Consider the following 21440-nt stretch of genomic DNA (forward strand, 5'->3'; position numbering starts at 1 on the left):
TCCAGTGGATATAGGCATGTAAGCTTTGACAAACTGGTAGTGGAGAGGAATTTGGGAATAAGTAAATTCAGTGGATTTTATCCTTGATAGGGAAAATAGCATTCATAGAAGTTTGTATAGTGTACAATAGATTTCAATTTTTGGCCTGTAAATGTTTTTTAGGAATGATTTGTTGTTTTTGTTTGGGTTGTTTGTTTCTTTGTTTGTGGGGGAAGTTGTGTTTTTGTGTGTTTTGTTGTTGTTGTTTGTGTTTTTCTTTTTTTTTTTTTGTTTTTAAGTTGTTACAGCAAGGAATATGTTAATCTGTGAAAGTTCCAAGTTTTTCTAACCCTGACCATTTAAAACACCCTGGCCTAGGTTTGTTTACATTGCAATAACTACTTCTTTTAATCCTGTCTAATCTTGGAAACTTGTCTATCTTTAGAGGGTTGTGCATTTGTTTGCAATACTTAATTCTTCTATAATTACATACAACAAGCTGTGTTCCTGTGCTAAGCAATGGCTTTGGGGCATGGTGGAAAGAAAAAGATGGTAAATGGGAAATTCCTGATTTACATGCCAAAAAGAACCACTTGTGCGAGGAAGGATAAAAAAATGGGCCTCAAGATGGATTTTGTTTTACAGTAGCTGCTTAAGTATGTAAACTTGGTCTTATTGAAAAGAACGAGAAAGTCTGTGTATGCCATTGGATAATCATAAATGTTTTTGTGCTGTTCTTTCTTTCCAGATTTGAACATGGAATTCAACCCATCAGATCATCCACGGGCCAGTACAATATTTCTCAGTAAATCACAAACAGATGGTAGGTTACTGAATTTATTACAGTATTTGCTATTGCAGTTATCTGTAAAGCCTTTTTTAGCATGCATGTGATAGTCTTCTAATATATAATTGTCCCCTCCTCCCCAAAAAGAGGCATTTAGAGGCATCATGTTAAGAGTTTAAAGTGGTCACACCTTTAGTTAATTGTTTTGTCAGACCGATAGTACAAATATGGATAAAGATTAATATAATTATATTGAAAAAATATTTTCCCTAAATAAAAAATTTTCTGTGTATCTGTTTCTTGGCTTGTTTATTTTTAATTTTGTAAACTCTGAACATTAGGGCAAGCATCTGGTGAGGAAAGTATTTTATTGAGCAAATAGCTGTTTACATTAGTGAAGAAGACAGTCCAGAGTTTCTCTGATATAGGTGATACTGTAAATGAGCTCAATACTAGATTTTAATAACAAAATGGCTCCCATCCTGCCCAAACATTCTCTCTTCTTTCATTATGGATTTGATATAATTATATATTTGGAGTTTGGTTGTTTTTTTTTTATATATGGACAAAACAACCGCTCTGAAATTACATCTGCCAAACGAGCCTCCTGATAGAGTCAGTACAATAGAAGCCATTTATTCTGGCTCTTTCGTTCCCTGTTGGACGTGTGTGACATGTTGTTTTAGAAGTAGATGAATAATCGATGCAAAACACATTATTTTCTGTGAAGACTTTCAAAGCAGTTTCTGAATTGTAATCCTGACTGTTCAGTATGAATTCTTTGTCCTCCTTTTTGCTGCCTGTAAATGCCGCTTTTGATTTACATAGTAAATTGCAGTGTCAAACACTTGAAAAATAATGTAGTTTTCACTTACTGTATATTTTTTACTAATTTTTGAGCATGACTAGAACAAAGAGGATATACATTTAGGCCCTAATTGAAGAGTTGATTATGTGAGTACCTCTTTTGCCCTTCAGACTGTCCTTCTGAATTCAGCCGTGGTTCTGTCAGTGCCTCATCATATGGTTTTGGATGTGATTTACCATACTAATCTGGTTTGGTAGTCTGTAAAATGAGTGTGATAATATTTCCATAGTACCTTGTATTATGAAGATTGATGTCTGTTTTATAGTGATTTTGCAGTGTTCTGAAACTATTTAATCCCATATGGATGCTACTTATTTCTTGTTACAGCTTGTTGAAAGAAAGGACAAGGTGTACCCAAGTCCAACAAACTAAAATTTTGACCAGACCAGATGGTTATTCTTTCTTGTAGTGTTAGTGGTTCATTTATTGCAGTATGGAGTTAATTTTAAGCATTTTATAAAAAATGACAGTTTACACTCATGCTAGAGTTGGTCTATGAAGCTTTGCTCTAGTTTAAGTAATATGAATAACATATTTTTGAGTAAGAACAATGAATTTAGTGAAGCGCTATAGAAATGTTATCTACGGGAGTGTAAGATCTGTTCAGCTGTCCTTGATCACACTGGAAAAAATACAAAGGCTATTTTGTTTGTACAAAAGAAAAAGGATTCTGCAAACATTTATCTACTGATGTAGTGCCAAGAACCATCCCGTTCTGGTGGGACAACTCAGTCATAAGCATTTTGCTTGGCTGTACTTTGGTCCCCTTTTTGAACCAGCTGAGCTGTAGGAGTTACTGCACTGTTCAAGGATGTTGCCTAACACCAAAATCCAGTGCAATGCTTGTGAAAGGGAAAATAAAAGGGGTTTTTAGGGTGTGGAGGCTTGTATTCTGACAGCCTCCTGTGGAGTCTGTGGGACCCCCAAGACTTCTTAAGACCATGTAGAGGAGGAGAGCTGAGCTGGTAATGTTGAAAACACCTAACTAAGGCATGTAACTACCTTACTCCATTACTTGTATAGTATTGGACTGGTAAACCTCCCTGTTGACTGTAAGTGAAAATATGTATATAGATAAGACCTGTGGACATCTAAAATACACAGAGAGTCAATGGCATCAGGATTCCAGGTTTCATCCAGGATCTGGCTGTGACTGTGAGTGTGCCTCACATGGTTTCACAGTGGGAAATGGCCAAGTCCATCACTACCAGCTAGAGGGACTTGGCAGCGTTGCCTTCTGGCAGTTCCACGTTTGGCTTGCTAGTAGCCCTGTACTCTTTCAACCTCACTGGTAGTCTTTTAGTGTGTCCTGTCACAGGAGCTTGGCCTGGTTGTGATCAACATGTAAGCGAAGAGCAACAAGCTGATTACCCCAAATATAGCGAGACAGGACATGACAGCTCTGTTTATTACGTGGTCTCCAATTCCCTTTGTGCTGTGTAGCCTGGATGCCATGCTAAGCATCTAAACTGTCCTGTCCCTATTAGTCAATAGTCTGAATGCATCCTTAATTACCTGAGCATTCAATGAATCTGTAGAAAAGGTAAAGTCACAATAAATATGAATTCCTTTCCTAGTTAAAATAACTTTTCTAAATGTTTCCATCTCTTTGTGAGAATTTTTTTAGGTGCTGAATCATACATGAGGAATTCTCCCTCTCTAGGGAGCTATTAAAGAATATAACCTTTTATGTCTTTAACTTCTGTGAGTGCTTTATGCAAGTTCTCCCTCATTTGCTGAGCGTGGCCTGTAAACTGGATGGTCTAGATAACTGGAAAGCCATGCACTGTTTAGTGAGTGGCTGTGATTAAACCAGGATTTCCAAACCTTAGCACTCCAACATTGTAACTTCCTTTCCTTTATGATGGCAAGGAGGCAATGGTTGCTCCTCCAGGGTGTTAGTAGTGATCTTTCCTGTCGATGGGTTCCAGAAGTCCATCTCTCCTAACTTAGATTGGCCTTTACACATTCAGTGTACTGGCTAAATTTTGCATTATCAGTGCAACAATGGGCTGCAGACATTGTGTTTATGTAGGTGGATAGAAGTGGAGTAAACTGCACTTATTCTTTAATGTTAACTAGGGCCAGTCTCCTTGTATAAAACAAAAAGAAATGAATTACCAGCTCCAAAATGTGAGACATTCTTATTGCTGTAATCCTCTTGTCTTTGGGTTAACATTAAGGTAGTACAGAGAAAGTTTTTATTACAGCTCAATGAAAAATACATACATATGTGCATATACACACACGTGCATGTATGTGTGTGTGTGTATTCCCTCGCTCCCTGTAATTTCAGGATACTTTCCTACTATTGTGAAAGTTCAACAATAACAGCTGAAAGTGCCTGCAGCAATTGGAACAGGTCATTGACCTTAGAATGAGGAAAACTAAGACAATTTGGCAGCATCTCAGGCTCCACTTGAAGAGTTCCATTCCAAATTTCAAGTTTCAAAATGTTAAAAGGAAAGTAGAAGTTTAATCGTTTAAACTGACTTTAAATCTGTTCAGCTCTGTGTCATCAAACCTCCATACCTAAAACCCAAAAGCATGGAGTTGCAGTTAGGAGTTTGTGCTGCAAAATGCTGGTTAATTCTGACACAGAGGTCTGTTCTGCTGCAGACCATACTGAGCTGCGTGAGCAGTGCAAAGCATTTTTGAACTGACTGAAGCCAGTGGAATTATCTCTTTACAGTCATTTTAGCTTGGCAGGAATAGCCTTTTGCCTTGGGCAATAGTTGGCTTGCCCTTGTTTAAAGGGGAGGTTGTGGTCACGAAAGAGAGTAGTTGTGACCAAATGGGTTTCTACTATGCCCAGTTCCCCACTGGCAAATGTTCTGGAGGGAGCTGAGCCCTACACTGTGGCAGAGTGAGCCAGAAGCACAGCTGCCTTCTTGTAGTCCCTCATCCAGGCTAACTGGATTTCTGTTATATGGGGAAAATAGGGAAAGGAGGTCAGCATGATGCTTGGAAGGATGTGCAGCACAAGAAATGCTTGAGCAGGAAGAAGTGAGGGATGTGTATAAATATGTTAACATATTCTTCTGGAGACTGGAAATAGCAAATGGGATTGAGCTGTGAGTAATATGCTTACTTTGGGAAATAAATGATTGCACTTTTGTGGGGAATTGAATAATGGATACAAGACCAAATACAGAAGAAAAAACTAAAGAGAAAAAAAGGGAATTAAAGTGGAATTTGGAGTGTATGTGCAGGCTGTCTTTATAGGATTTTGTCCATAAGAACTTTGTATGAGGTATAATTATTTATGATTAAAACACTGTTAAATACTTATCTGTGTTCAATATTTCACAGTCCATAGGTGTTAACTTTGAGTTATATACTATATTAGGTTTGCACACAGCTTATCAGAATTGTTTACTCCTGTACATTGCAATATGTGATACTAGACAAATACTTTGGCTATTCTTAGGAGTATCTACCATCATTTTTTTGTTTCTCTTAGATGACTTATGTCTCTTGCTGATGATAAATGCACTGTGTGGAACTTAAGTGTAGTGCAGTGTTTTAGCAGTATTTCAAGCAGTTTAACTATTTACTAGATTATCAGAATTTTTCCACTGTTCCTGTTTAATTCTGTTTCTTATACAATGTCCGTAATTGTGGATCTGAGCATATTCTAAGTGACATGGCTAACATCTGTCATGTGTGATTCTCCTTTCTGCTCCCTGGGAGGAAAATTATGTAAGGATTTTTAAAAGTTTTTTCTTATTTTTTTAATTTTCATTTTATGTCTGCATTAAACACAATTATTTCACAGTATTCACACATAGAGCCTTGTTTGTGTGAGATTGCTTGCTTATAATAAATCACAAATAGTGGCTTTGCATCCAACAGGGAATGGACAGGCTATCCCACCATTATGAACACTCTTTTTTTGCTAAGTGTATTGGGTTGCATAGCTTTCAAATCATGGTGCACCAAAGTGCATTTAATCACCTACAGCATGAAACCATTATTATTTTAATCCTGCAGTTTGATTTATGTGTTAGTTGCCTCCAGACTTGTATCCTAAATGCTGTGGTATTTTCACTGGAACAGAGCTCTGCAGGCCCTCTATGGGGTGAGTTAACTGGGGAAGTGCTTTAAAAAAAATTAAATAGAGTATATTTAATCAGCTGTAATAAGCATTTGCCTGACAGTTAAGGCTCTATATATCTATCTCCCTTTTGTTGCTGTTTACTTTCTGACTATTTTGGCTAATTGTGGCTTTGACTTGCAACCATTGCTTGTGGTGACTGGTTCATGCTCACCAAAGTTAATACGTTTTCATTTTTACATCCAACATGAGTAATAGTTTCAGGGTTGCACCTGATCATTATAGAAGACAGTGGTGTAATACATATGGTTTCAAGGCCCCTCCGTGGGAGTTAGTGCACAGTAAGCTGTGATGAGAATTTGCTAACTCCGTGGTGTAGCTGTTTAGGTGTTTTCATACCTGCAAGGGAGCGTAGGCCACTTTGCAGCAAGGTACCTTGCATGAAAACACTGGTGGCTCAGGAGTACCCACAAAGAGAGCTGGTGAAGGATGGCTAAGCCATTGCTAGCTTGGACTGTAGCTCACTGCATATTAACTTTCCCATGCGGACCAGCACCTGGTGAAGTACCCAAATGGATGAGAATTTTAACCCATCACCACACTAGTGAGCACAAACGCCTTTATGCATACAAATATATGTTCCTTCTGTGTTTGCTATATGAATATACTTGGTTAGTGCAAAAGCAATTCTGATGTTGCACATAGATAGTCTCCTGTTCTTTTTATTATAAATGGTGTATAAGAAGCTTAATCGGGAAAAATAGTCATGTAATATTTCTATCATATTTTGTGTTTTTGCAGTGAGAGAAAAACGCAAGAGTCTCTATATAAACCACGTAAGTGAAAATGCCTCGCTATGCAGCTTTCTCCTTGTTGTCTATATTATACAGTAAATAAGAGTTTTGACAATGATTTCCATATCGGTGAGCGGGTGCTGATGCTTCACATGTTTGTTCTGCATCAGGCTCCAGAAGTATAGGTCTCAGGGATTGAGTTAGTGGAGCAAATCTGTTGGTTTGAAGACAGTATCATGCTCACAACCAGTGTATGAAGGTGACTGATACGTGGGAAAAAGAGCTGCACACATTAGTATGATTTTTAAAATTATTATAGACACTCTCAAAACTTTAGATTACATTTGTATGCAAGTTTGCATTGGCAGAGAGCTGCAGCATTTGATATTTACACAGTTGTTCTGAAGTGCCTGATCATTGTTGATGTGATGTAAATGTGGATTGACATGTGGTACATGCTGAGAATGAAGATGGGGGTTTGATATGCTTATATACCCCTGGGAATTTTTCAATTCAGTTCTCTTCTGTTTGAATCAAATTCTTGGTGAAGCTGAGGGCAAATCCCCTGTAGCCTGTTTTGGGTACAGGACCGGGCCCTTTGCCTCAGTTAGTATTGTTTGTACTACTGAAGCTACTTGGAACCAGGGTGGTTCCAAGTATGTGAAGCCTTGTACTGAAATATCTGGAGTCATGGCTCAGTAAAAGTGAGAAGGGAAATAACTAGTTGTCTACCAGGTGCTATTTGCCTTTAAGGTGAAACGAAGTTCTTAAGTTCCTCTCTATCTGGAAATACAGACTGTCTTTTAATTTTTAAGCCACTGCAGCCGCTGAAACAAACAGATGTGGTTTATAACCTCTTCATCCCTTTGTGCTGGGGCAAATGTTTGTCTAGCTCCAGGTAAACTGGATTGGAACACAAATGCAGGTAGATTCAGCTAAAAGCTGAAATGGGGCTCCTAAATGTGATTTGCTCCAGGGCTTGCACCTGCAGAAAGGGAAGGAGCCGTGAGGGCAGGAATGAACTGCTGAGTGGGGTGAGAAGGCAGGACTGCTTCATTTGTTGGCAGAACTGGTTTGTGGGGAGTGTTTCTGAAACTACTGCCTGGCTTCAAAAGCAAGCATAGATCTTCAGTTTCCCAAGAGTTAAGATTCTGAGAAGTCATGAGATACTGTGAGGCTTATAAAAGCCTTAAAGTTGGCCCCGCTGGGTTACCAGATATTTTTTGTGCTTATCTTCTATTCTCCTGTAAAACATTTCCATTGTTTATAATGCATGTGAGGGTGGTTTGCAGAGCAATTCTCTTCTTACAAAATTACTTGTAAAGCTAATGCACTGGGTTCCTGTAAACTTAATAATGTGTGCTCAGTAACTTCCAGCATACTTTTAAAAAAACCCTCAGACTTGAAGGTTTATATGCAAAAAAATAAATAAATTAGTCTTTAGACATTGCAAAGCAAGGTATTAACTGAGTTTCTGTGACAGTCCACCTGTCATGGATGAAATTCTCATGTGTCCTGAATCATTTCATATGTAAAAGATGTGATCTGTGCTAGGCAGATTGTGAGTGGATTCCTCCAGCAGATTGAACAAAGATGACTATTGCAGATGCTGCAGGAAGCACACTATTGCAAACCCTAGTATAAGGTGTTCTTAGGCAATGCTGGACGTGTTACAGAAAAGGGAAGGGTGATCACTGAGGAGTCATGTTGTTGGGAGCTCAGTGTAGCAGCTTATGCAGCTGATACCCTAAGCACTGTACTTCTTAATTTTTGGTTTGTTTGTTTTTTTTGGTTCCCCCCACTTCCCCAAGTGTAATTCAAAGCATTGGCTGAGGTTTAAGTAGTGTGAACTTCCCTCAATACTCTGGTTTACTGCTTCCTTAAGTCTCGCTTCTTTGTACTTACAAAGTACTTCGTCTGAATTATAAAGCTAAAAATAACCTTTATGAAGCTGAAGTCCCTTCTCTGTGTGTGTCCTTACAAGGTAGTTAAGTTTTTTAGACCATACTCATAGATAAACTGTATTTTCAAATGTGACCTGTGATATTTAAGTTGTCCTTTCAGCACACCTGAGAGTATTCATTCAGCACCTCCTAAATTTTCAGTCTGCTAAAGCTAATGCACAAACCGTTGATCATTTTTGGAAGGGGTAGCTGTGGCTTCTAACTGGCAACTGTGTTTAGGTTTTCAGACTTCAGGGAACCATTTTCCTAGACCACCTTGTTGGAAGAAATTTAAGGAATAACTTAGATTTAACAAATGTATGTGACAAATGATGGGTTGTATTTACATGGTGAGTTTGTGATAATACCCTATTGGTTGATCAGTGCTTTTCCACTGTTACTCAGTGTGTGCTAATGCATTTGTAACAGAAGCTATTGCTACTCATCTGTTTCCCTGTTGATGTGAAGTGCTTAGTCCTCACATCTGCTCTGGAGAAGACATGCCAGAGGACATAAATTTTGGAGTGTTGTTTTTGTCTTTCTTTGACAAGAACTCCTCATCATAATATGCAGCACTTTTCTGTGGTTTTTCCATAGCGTCATCTTTTTGTTGTTGTTATTTTTTATACTTATTCTCCTTTTGTGATAAATAACCAAGATGAGCAACAAAATATTTTTATCCTTTTCTGCAGTATCTGCACAACTGGTTATTTTGCAGGCAGAGTTGTATTTCTCCCGAGTGATCAGGATGGATGGCTATCAAGAGAACTGTCAAGAAAAGCTGTACTTTTTCTTTCCCTTCTTTTTTTTCCTTGCCAAGTTCTGTGTAGTAACAGATGAAAACAGTAGTTTATACAAGAGCAGTTTTGAAGTATTACCTATTAAAAAAATAATTAATATTGACTCTTCCTCATTTAAAATTTTTTTTTTCTCAGCATAGTCACACCACTGTTCTTTTCCTTTCTTACTTACTTTTTTTTTGTAGACATTTTATTTGGCTGAATAGTTTCCTTTGATCCCCAGATACAAATAGTGGGTTCCTGTTTTGATTTGTTATGCTTTGTCAAGGGCTGACAGTTGCCCTGTTTCAGATTCACCTTGTCAGTAGGTGTGATGGAAGAAGCCAGCAGCTGTTTTTTTTTTGGGGGGGGGTGGGGAAGGAATGAAAGTCGGGGTGACAGAGTGCTATGGAGAAGCTGTCATCTCAGTCTTCCCACGGAGCCCAAGGAGACAGATGACAGGTTGGGGAATGGTGCTGGATCCTTTGCACCATTCTGGGTGCCAGAGTTCCCTACCTACTGTTTGCTTTCTTCCAGACTGTTTTAATCTGTAAGCAGTTGCAGCAGACTCTGCTTCCCTTCCCCATTGCACCGGCAGTTACTGTTTTTTGTTGTGCTTTTCATCCTGCTTCGGTGTGCTTTAATCTGCTTAGTTAAGCTACTGAGGGGGATAAAGATCAGACTGAGATAGAGGCATTTCCTTTTTCAGAGAAGAGAGATTGCATCAGTATCTCTGCTTGTACAAGGAAAGCAAACAAGAAGACTTTTTATGTTTTTTGAGGAGGTGGTGGAGAAAGAGTGAATCTTTTATTATTGATTGCAGTATCTAATTCTTCGTACTGGGTGATTGGTTTTTTGCAGGGGAAAGGAGCAGGGCAGGGAGAAAAAAGATTGCTTTCTCCTTCGAGTTTTTCTAGAAATTTTCCCTTTCAGATAAGGTGAAAATGCTCTGTTAGCGCAAGTAGTTTCTTCTCTTCTTGACAAGATACACTCTTAAAATTGTGTTTATAAACAGTAATATCCAGTAAAAATAAAGGGATATTTTTTGCCTGTTGGAATATTTTTGAAGGAAGATAAAGGGTAGGAAAAGGGAGATAAGATAAAGGGAAGTAATATCTCACTTTCACATATTTTTAATTCTGGAGACTCTTCACTAGCCTTGTAGCAACAGCGTCTTTTCTGCATTGTCTTTTTTAGGGATCTGGACATGACTTCTGCTGTCTGCTTCCCTATTGTAAAACTGCTAGGCATGTGACTGATAATCAAACACTTTCAACTAGTGATTAAAGAGTAAATAAGATACTTGCTGAAGTGGAAATGTAGTCTGAAAAGTAGTTTAATCCATGAAAAATGCAAAGCACAACATAAAATGTAAAATGTTGTTTTCGAGTGGACTGCCCAAGGCTGGCTATTGTAAAGGCTTATAATTGCTGTCAAATTCCTTAAGATATTTTAATTAACATTCCAAAGTATGAGAGAAGAACAGGATAAATGAGAAGATAGATTATAGGCTTCTCAGGTGCTCTTGAAGTTCTCCTAGAGACTGTTTATTGTGATCTTTGCCCCTCTTCATTGCAAGATCACTGAAAAACAGGTCTAGAGGGGACCTCTGTAGATCACCTGGTCACAGATTCCCTGTACTGATGCCATTCCTAATAGATGCTGTTTAAGATTCTTTTTCAGGCACCTAGTAAGCTAGAATTAACAGGTTTTCTTTAATGGCTTACCTAAACATACTGTTTGAAATGTGTTTTTCTAATGTCTTTCAGCTCCTTGCTCCTTTTCCTGTCCTCCAGGGTGAAAAATTTTACTTCTTCTGTCAACCTCAAGGCAATAAGTTGTATGAAGTGACAAACTTTTTTAAGGGGAGGAACAAAAGATAACTTTTAAGGTAGAATCAGAACATGCAGGGGAGTTCTTTTACAAGGTGCTGTGTAATACTTGCTCTGCTGGAAGCATAGTAAAGTCCCTCTGGTCAAATTGCACAACACTAGCAATTACATGCTTTGTAAATATAAGCCTTTGAGCTGATTTTAGTGTTCAAAGAAATATTTAATCCTTCAGGTTTGTAAAGCAGGGTGTTTTATCAGTGGTTAAGTAGGGCCTGCGTGTGCTGCACAAGGGTTTACCAATGGTTGCTGAGCTCCCCAAGAGCTCAGTTGTTCACTGACAGAGTTTTCTGTAGCTGACATGAGTAAGGACAAGCTTTGAGAGCAAAAACCTTGCAAGTGCAGATCTAGTCTAAGCCATCAGTTTTGGACATTAGCAAACATTTGCGAAACTAATCAACTGAGGACAAAGTTGAATCATGAGGTACAAGGGGTATTACTTCAGAGTGGTTGGACTAGATCTTTTTTTTAATTGTAGTTGTTGGCAGAGACAGGTGAGCATACAAGGGTGCAATTTCCTATTACTTTTGTTCAGGTGAATATATCCACCAAATTTAGACAATTTTGCTGTATTGATATTATGCAAAATGAAAATAAGTGCAGAGCTTTGCAGAGCCATGCAGAGAATTGTGTTGCATGGCTTGCTTGATTTTGGAAGCACTTTGTTGACCTGTAAAATCATGTTCCTTCTGTGAAAAATGTTGTCAGAACTAAATCATGTCCTGAAGCAACAGATCTTCAAGATAGGAACCTCCCTTTTCCAAGTCAGAAGCAGTCCTGGTGTTTTTGCTTGCTGTTGTAATTTGGCTTCATACGTACTTTTATATGCTAGTTTTGCCTTTTAACATCTTGGCCCTACCATCAGGCCCTACTGCCTGGAAGCTAATGGGCATGTCTCCACAAATGGGTGCAAGCAAGCCTCAATTGTTCCATGGAGGAAGTATTATTTAATAGTACCTTTTAAAATCATGCAGTAGCTTACACCTGGTTTGCTGGAAGAAGAGACAGTGCTGTCATTATTTAGTGCAGAAGCTCCAAATTATCTTTTGATGGACAAGTGCAAAAGAGCACTGGAAAAAGGCCGAAGCTCCTCTGTGAAACTGGAAGCTGCCTGGCTGCAGGCCAGCACTGGTACAAAAGCTGTGTAGCTTCATTAGGGGACTGTTATGCCCAAATGAACAAATCCTGCTGAGCACCAGGGCAGAGAGCCACGACCTTCCTAGTGCTGCAAAAGAGGACAGAGCTGGCCAGTACCCCTTCTGGTCAGTTCTGAGTGTGGGTTTTGGTCAGTATGCACCCCTTTGCTAGGTGTTTCTACCCAACCTCCCCAAAATGACTACTTTAACAAAAGAAGTAGTAACGTTTTGTCCTTCCCCACAAATTTAGATTTAATTTCTAAGTGTATTTTGTGTATTCTCATTGTAAATTAGGAATTTGTTGTAATTCCTTTCACAGCAGGTACATAGAAGCAGTTCTGCAGAGCTTGTGTGATTTTAATGGCAAACTAAGCCATTCAATTCCTGATAAAATGTTTTTTATGTAAATTTCAAGTAAACCCTATCCTTCAAACATCTTAAAACAACTGGGATTTGGAAAATCGGTAAGTTTCAGCATGAAGCTGGAAGAAAAATAAAGCAGTGATGTTTGCTTAGTACTAGCTGTAGGAGGGGGGAAAATTACAAGTTTTGGAATCTAGAAACACCTGGCTTTAAATGGGAATACATTGTCTTGATTTCTTAGAGCATTTTATGTAACTTTTTCTATTATACATCCTTTCCTGTTATGGAAGTAATTCCAAAAAATACCCATTATTTTTATTGGCCTATAATGTCAACATTTCTTAGTGAATGTCTTTGGTTGAAATTAGAAAAATAGCAACTGCTTCTGGAATAAAGAGCTACAAATCCTCTCTACCAAAAGAAATCACCAGTGATAGAAAATTGGTCCAGAATTCGTCTCAAGAGGTTGTTTGGTCTGATTTCTTGTCTTAAGAGCAGAGAAACCTGTGGCTAAACTATTCCTGGCATATGTTTGTTTTACCTTTTCTTTACAACTTTCAGTGAGGGAGATTTTATCACTGCTGAAGTCATTCAAACTTTCTCTGTTATTAGAAAAAGGTGATGGTTTGGGATTTTTCTTGCCATTGCCTCCTCTCACACTTTCATGTCCAGTCTTAATTTTCTGTAGTTTAATATAAACCTGCTCTATGTTATCCCATCCATAATGGTCATGAAGAACAGTGTTCTCTTCTTTGAAACTCCCTTGAGCTGAGTGACTGAAGACCATTATTGTTGCTTTGTTCCTGGAGAAAACCTCTCCAGTCTGCTAGCTTTCCCTTCTAAATCAGGTTTTTCCAATCTCTGATTAATCTTTCTTCTCTGTCCTCCTGACTCTCTGAAATCAATTCATCTTTCTTGAAATACAGTGTTCAAAACAGCGCATAAAATTCCAGCTGAGCAGAGTGGACATGCACACTACCCTGTTGTATACATGGTAACTCTATAAATATTAAATTATGTTTTCCTTTTGTTTAGAAAAGTGTCCTCTGAAAGTTAATGCCAACTGCAAATTCAATAAAAAACCCTGGATACTGTTATCAAAGTTTGTACTCAATATTTTTCATTGAGTAGACCAAACCTCTGTGGAATGTCCCTTGCTTCAGCCTTCCAATTTGCAAGCAAAGCCTGGGTAACCAGGGTATAATTTTCCAAGAAGTTTTTACCTGCCATGTTTTCCTTGGCTTGCTCTTTGGGAATTTATGGGCGGTGAAGTTGGAAGTCTTGCTGAAGTCGTTAGACATAACATCTATGGAATCTCAGCTTGGGTACAAAAATAGTACTACTGCAACTTAAAGTATGTATAAAGTGAATCCTTCTTCGTAATCAATGAGGCGCTTTTGATTTGTGAATATTTGTAATAGCAGAGATTTTCAAGGCTCCACATGTGTCCTATGCTTCTGTTTGCATATGAAGGTTTACAAAAGGAGCTATACCAGTTGTTTCTTTTTCCCGTGTCAGCCTTATGGTGGGATAGAACCTGAAAAGAATCCCATTAATGTTAGAGGGTTTGCTAATTTCTTCAAAGGCTCTACAGTCCTTCTCAGCTCTCCTGATTTTTCTCAGTTAGAGCCTCTTTGATTGTCTAAATGGAAGATTTTTGTGATCAGATGTGATGGATTTGAAATACAAAGGCATTAAGCTCCTGTACAGTTTTGTCTGTGGACTTATCCCATTGAAATGGACACAGAAGGGAGTTTGTCTGTGGGATAGTGCTGAATACTGAGGTGATGCTTAGACACCTCTTTTGTCCGTCGCAAGGATGGAGAAGATTCCTGAGCAGCATTTTTATGAAGGTTGAAGAAAGAAAGCCTATTTGACTGAACTGTGGGACCTCAGATGTCTCCCAGCTTAGTCAAGCTAGAATATGGAACTGAGGGTGCTTTCCAGTAATTAGGAGAAGGCAGAAAATCTGTTACCTGATGCACCAAATGACTGCAGTTGGACATCAGAGTAGAAGCTGGGAATGTTGAGCTATCGATACATTAGTTATTTGCATGGCACAAATGTGTGTATATATACCCAAGAGAGCAACTTTACATTTGGCACCATTCTTCAGGCTGGGAGAGGTGCTCCTTCCTGCCAACTTGGTACAAACAGAAAGTGAGGCATGAGAGGCCACTTATTTTCCTGAAGTGTGAAAAGTTCTAAGCCTAATGAAGTGTGATGTGGGCTGAAAATCCACAAAGAGTTTTGTTTCAGAAATAAGGTGTGTGGCTCTAATTCGACATGTGTCAAATGTTAGAGTGCTGTTTACATAAGAAAATTTAAATCTGATAGTGGTGTTGCTACAGAGTTTTCTGTCTTTCACTTATGCTTCCCTTGAATGAATCCAGTCCATTTATCTTAAATTTTATCTAAAACTTTAAAACATGTTGACACTTAAAATGCAGAATGAAAACTTTCCATATGCTTTTTTAATTTTTTTTAATAATAGTACTGGATGTCTGTACTGCTCCCTTTTTTTTCCAAACGCTAGACAGTCTCATTTTCACTGGGTTTCAAGTTACTTTGCCTTTATCTTGCCTGTGGAAGGTACTCAACAGATGAATCCAAAAATTTGAACTAAACTGTGGTAGAATAAAAGCTATAAAGCACCAGTGCCCTAGTAATTCTGTCTGTATGCATCATGCTAGATAATACATTTTATGTCATTAATGTTTCCAGTGCTTCTAAATTTTCTCTTGGTTGCCTTGCTTAACATATAATAGGTTGGAAGGTAAATAGATTGTCAGCTTCCAATTACTGCAAAGTATCTTTCCAAGTTCCTGGAGAAATTTTGAAGGGGGATGATTTTAATTTTCTTGGTAAACTTTTTGCCTTCAAAAAAAACCCAGTTTAACCTACAATTTTATTTGTCACGTGAGGGACTTTGATAGGATTTGTTGGTGAGCTTTCAGATAATTTGAATGTAATTTTTCTACTATTGTGACAGCTTCAGATAATGATTTTTTCAATTAATAGAAGACTTTGTATGGTTTTTTACTCATACCTGGGAAATATAGAAAGATGAATTAGATGCATGTAGGTTTTACCAGAAGCCTGTCTCTCTGTGTAATGAGTGTCGTTAAGAAGTCTGCTGCCTATGGAAAATGGAGTTAGTGAGATGGTGCATGCTGGCACTTGTAGTAATATCTGTTTTGGGAATTGGGCAGGGGAAGATGTACTGAGGTAGGACTCATAGTGTTGTATCCTAGATACCCAATTGCTCTGGGCTAGTAAATGCCTGTGAGTTCCACTGATGGTATTGACATTGGTCTCTCCACTGAAACACTGGAAACAACATTAATTGTACGACAAAATTTCTATGCTGATGTGCCAACTGAATTTTAAACCTCTTCTGTTGCAAGTTAACTGTGTCATTTGACTGGTCTCGACATTCCTGACATAGGTTCTTGGTCAAGTTACTCACTAGTGTAGATGGAATAAGCAAGGATAAAATCAAAAAGGGTTAATGATTGTGATAAGTATTAGCTGATGTGATGAAACTGTTCTCATTAGACTGGTGGAGTGCAGGCTGCTCTAAACAGCTGATGGAGAAGCCCTTTCAGCAAAAAAATCTTCAGAAATATGTAGTGTTGTCAAATGCCAGGTTTTTTTTGGCTGAGTTCTCCAGTGTTTCCTACGGTAGTACAGAAAAAGCTTTTGAAAATAATATATTTGAAAAAAATATACTGAAAACCTTTTCTGTTAAGAGATACCTTTCTTTTTTTCTTTTTTTATTTGTCTATTTTATACACTTTCTTTTATATCCTTCGATCAGTTTCTTTCCTTTCCGATAACAGTCTGTTATCGATGAATTATTTTTTCCTGAACCTTCCCTAGGACTTGTTTGTTTGGGGCTTTGAAATTTTTTTTTTCTCCAAGCATGGTTTTATATCTGTTGCTAAATCAATGTTCATTACTAACACGATTTCTTTTTCACTCTTCCACTTACTCTTTTGGAATGAGGACAGAAACATAGGTCTTGTTCATCTTTGCTTTCCAAGTGTATGTATGTATTTGAGTAATTCTGCACAAAAAGTTTTGCATGGTTTTGGGGAAGGAGGGACGGAGGGGAGTTTGGGACTTGAAAGCATTAGTCAAGTCTCAGGCAGGAATTGTTGTGACTTTTGCAATGGTGATTATTTCTGAACTTTCTGAACTGCTTCAAAACGCGATCACATTACTATGTGCATCATTGTGAGAGACAGAAATTTGTCTTTATTTAATTCTTACATCTCCCTAGAAAAATGCTTTGGTATTACATAATTGCCATTGTTCTTTTGCATGTTTTTCATAGCATCCTCCTGGGCAGTTGAGAAGGAAGTACAGTTCCTGCTCCACTATTTTCCTGGATGACAGCACAGTCAGTCAACCAAACCTCAAGTATACCATCAAATGGTGGGTTTTACAATTTATTTGGTTTTGCTAGAACAAAATATTTATGCATTTATATATTTATGTATATATATTTCTGAACCATTACTAAGCAAGCTTCAAAGTTTTTAGTTTTTGAAGTAGTAAATTTATTTAATCAGTCATGCTCGAGTTAGTGAATAGTATGAGCAATGGATATTACTCATAGGGTAGGTCAGAAAGCAGCAATTAAGGATCTCATATTTCAGCAGCTGAAATCCTTGTGCTTCAGCATTCAATGCTTTGGAGGAGTCCTAAAAACTTTGGTGTGCTTGTTTATTCAGAATTTTGGAATTATATGAAATTGAAGAGTTTGCATGAGAAAATACTCATTTGCTTAGCTTCTCTTTCAGTTTTCTGTTTTAAATGGAAACTCATTGCCTCTGGATTCCTTTCCTTATTAAATACTAGGGCACTGGACATTTATTACAGAGCAGTGAGGAGCTTTGTATGTGATGTACACATGGGCTTACCCTTGGGTAATGTCTCAGATGAGCATTTCAGGTTTCACTGGTGCCTTTTTTACATTTGCAGAGAAATTAAATTGATGTTTGTGGAGTATTGTTCTTTACATTTTGTACAGTAAGGGGAAAAAAGAGAGACCAAATTCTCAGGCATTTTATGCTGTTTGTTCATAGTTACTGATAGCCTCGCTTGACTTGTCTGTGGGCTGGTTACCTTGGTGTACTCAAGTGCAAAAATTTATTAAGTCAATATTTGTGTTGCAAAGATAGTTACATGACAGACAAGTATATTCAGACTAACACATACAAAGTAGTTTGTAATGTTGGTGGTCACTAAGGCAGCTCTTAATTTTTCTGTGTAAGGAAAAAGGAGGGGAAAGGAGAAGAGCTTTGCAGTCAAGTGGACTGATTCTTCATCAGCTATTCTTGCCTGAAAGATAGTCTTGCTTTTTGTCAAGTTTCTGTAATTAGTAACTTAAAAATAGTTCTGATGAATGCTGGAAAATGGTTTTTCATTTTTGGGGTGTTGTTTTTTTGGTGTGATTTTTTTTTTTCATCCTGGAATTTCATACTCTTCTGGTCTAAAATCCTTTGTGTGCATATTTTTGTAAGGGCAGCTTTTTGCATGGGTTTTGGGATCCTTTTTGCATCAGAACTGAGACTGCTTGTGGGAAGAAGTGGTTTCAGCTGGCTGCAGCAGCCAAGAAGCATTTTCAGGGAGTCCCCAAGGGGTCTGAGGGCTTGAAAAGGGGTTACATGGGGTGAAAAACTGGCCTCTGGCCCAGAAGGCCTCTGGCTCTCCTGTCTGGCTGCACATTTAACAGGATGAAGGGTAGGGAGATTGTAGGATTATTGCTTTTGTAGTACAACTTCATTTCTTGCCCCAATCCTGGCAGTCTCTGCAGGTAAAGGACTATTGCATGTAGGTAAATCTGTGAGGGAGGTATTTTGCCCACCTCATTTATTTCTTCTGAGTCATATTTTGCACTGGTGTGCTTAAAATATTAATGTCTCTGCTGGAGATCTGCAGCATCGAAGGGGTAGGGTGAGGGAAATCTCCATAAGCATCTTTCTTGCGCACTGAGTGCCAGCTGAACCAGCATATGAAAAGTAAAATGAAACTTGGATGAAGTAATCTGTTACAGCTCTGAAGGACTTTCAGATTCTGATAGATTTCTAAATAATAAATATTTTCTAAACATTTGACATTTTGTTACAAAGGCAACCATATGGTCACCAAGCAGAGCTTTGCCCATAGATTCTTGCATCTGCTTTCATAAAGTGAATTGGAACTGCGTGTTCCTAGGGGCATAATTTAAAATTAGATTTTAGGACTAATTCCCTTTGGGAATACCTTTCAGTCAAATTAAATTCATTCATAAATGTGGGGTTTTCTTGTGTTCAGTAGTAAGTGTGTCCTTTAATGTCCATGGTACTCAGTATTTCTTAATTCCTTAAATATGTATCTATAGCAAAAAAGTAAAATTTAGAAGGTATTTAGGATCTAAAATGCAGCCAGGTAAAAGCTCATACAAGTTTAGTGAAATATATTTACTGTCAACTGAGAAAAATATTTTCCCCTATGTGGCTGTTCAAAATAAACCCCCAACCAAACCTAAAATAATTTAAAATTCTACTAATGAGGTAGCTCAAACATAGTTTTCCTAACATGCATTATCTCAGTTTTCATGTAAAAATTCTGGAATAAAAATACTCTTAAATAAAATTGCTCTCAATAAAATTGACTCTTTTAAAATGCCTTTTATGGAAAAGAAAAGGGGGGAATTTTGCATCAGTCTGAGACATAAGCATCTTACAATGAATCACTGACAAAACAAATTATCAACAAATAGAATTGGTGAACTCCCTGCTCCATCCTCTTTCCCCTTTAGCTTTGACTGTGTTTAATGCTGCTGGAGTAAGTAGGGAGGGTGCTGGCTTGGCTTTGTCTTTCAGTAAAGCCATATTGAGAGTAGAGCATGAGTTGTGACTTGGAAACTGGAGGATAACCATGAGAATCCATGCCTTAATTTCCTTCCATCTCAAATGTGAATGAGATCAGTTCGTTGTGTATGTAACCAAAATCTTAGCTTTCTGTGCATATAAGGACACTTCTTGTCTTTGTGCAGAACATAAACAGAGATGCTTTGGTGTGTGGTTGAGAACATGAGAAATGCATAATGCACTAAGTTATTCAGGGAGTCAGCTTTCCTGAGTTAAAATAAGTGACTTGATGCCATAAAACTGCAGGAACCTACTATTTGAGTCTGCTATGTGAATAAGTACATAGAAAGACAGACAACATTTCATGTTAGCCTGTGATGCTTTATCTTCAACCTTGGAAGTCAGTAGGAGTTTTATCATTAACGTAGTGGAGTAGGGAAGTTATGTGCAACTTGATATGTGGAATATGAGTATTTTTGTAAGGTACTTAATTACCACTAAAAAGGATGCACGCACTTGAAGTGTGCTGAACAAATACTATAAAATTGTCTGTTTACAGCAGTTTTCCTGGTATCTAACAGTGAACAAAAGAAAACAGACTGTTGAGCGTACTGTTTGTCATGTGTTGTGCTAGGTTGTAAATTTACATGTTAATATGACTGATAACATCATTTGACAGTCCTGAGATATTAACTCTGTATTTTTCTTTACAGCGTAGCTCTTGCAATATATTACCACATCAAAAACAGGTATGTGAATAATAGAATCTTGTACTGAAAATATCTTTTATCGTAACAAATGGACTGCCCAAGCCCTAAGAATCCATGCTTTTTTTTTCTTTTAAAATGTTTTTGAATAGTAGTTTCCTTGATTCCCATGCTAGAAATAAGAAACATATGTATTTTATTTATATATATTATTTTACAGAGGAAAATTAAAATTGGAGGATTAAGTACCATGAAGATCTGGAAGTACAGTTCAGCATTGAAAAACTTTGATGATTCAGTGTTTGATTTTATGTGCATTGGGCACTTGTGCATTGTTGCTATAAGTTGCAATTATATATATAGAAAAATCTGAATAGTGTCTTTCAGTTTTATATTTTTAGCTACACCTTTGTAAAGTTAACTGTGCATATCAGTGACCAGTTAGTTAATGGATTTTGAAAGAAAAACCATGAATTATAAAGTAAGGGAGACATTGTGAATGGATGTAATTCAAGAGTCCTCAGAAACAGAGCAGGTTCTGGCTTATCTCTTCTGGTGTAGTATGTTTTAGATCTCAACTCAGTCCAGTTGATTGAAATTGAATAGAAAAATGGTCCTCTAAAAAGTAACTTGGCACATAAATGAGCTTTCTTCAAGTTGAACTGTGCTTTTGTATCTTAAATTCCCTGTCCTCATGATATGTCACAGTATCCTAAAATAATATTTCCTGACATTTCTAAGGAGAGATTGTATAAATACTTTAAGTGATTTTTGTGTGCATGGCTTTTCAATTGGCCTTTTCAGAGAACTTGGTTTAGATCTTGATCTAACAAGCCACTTAGACGTTTTTCCTTGTGGACTATAAGAAGTCCAACTAGAACAAAAGGAGTTACTCATGAGTTTAAAGTTCAGCTGGTACGTCATTCGGGACCATGTTTCAGGTCACTGGAACCCATCACACTTATTAAAACAGGGCTGACATCTCAAGAGAAATCTTTAAAAGTGCACAAGGGCAGAAAGGCTTAGGGCTTGATTCCCGCTGAAAGCTCTTAGAAGGCTTTCCAAGACATCAGTGGGCCTTGGACTGAAACATGGCAATATATAAAGCAAAAGTTGGAGTGAAATCTTCTCTCAAACTTTTAATCTCATTTCCCAGGAAATGAGGCATGAGTGGTCATGCTTGGATTATTTGTTTATCCATCTGTGGTTCCTTTTCCACCTTTTCTCCGTGATCTCTGGATTAGTTTGGCTAACTAGTCCATTTCTGCTATGCTC

The 21440-nt window shown here is 37.7% G+C and overlaps 1 protein-coding gene across 3 annotated transcripts in view; it reads left to right on the plus strand.

Moving 5' to 3' along the window:
* Positions 1-726: 726 nt before the first annotated feature.
* Positions 727-21440, plus strand: part of CCNY (cyclin Y) — a 48641-nt gene continuing 27927 nt past the window's right edge. The window contains exons 1-5 of one of the 3 annotated variants that reach the window (XM_018075823.2): positions 733-802; positions 5328-5336; positions 6493-6527; positions 16935-17035; positions 20172-20207. In XM_018075823.2, the coding sequence (XP_017931312.1) occupies positions 736-802; positions 5328-5336; positions 6493-6527; positions 16935-17035; positions 20172-20207 (248 nt within the window). In that variant the 5' untranslated portion in view covers positions 733-735. Of the gene's footprint in view, positions 803-5327; positions 5337-6492; positions 6528-16934; positions 17036-20171; positions 20208-21440 lie in introns of all 3 variants that reach the window. The other 2 variants (XM_008932877.3, XM_018075824.2) reach the window with 2 other exon arrangements.

The sequence above is a fragment of the Manacus vitellinus genome, unplaced genomic scaffold (genome assembly GCF_001715985.3).
Source record: "Manacus vitellinus isolate BGI_N305 unplaced genomic scaffold, ASM171598v3 scaffold_3_pilon, whole genome shotgun sequence".
In the NCBI taxonomy this organism is placed as follows: Eukaryota; Metazoa; Chordata; class Aves; order Passeriformes; family Pipridae; genus Manacus; species Manacus vitellinus.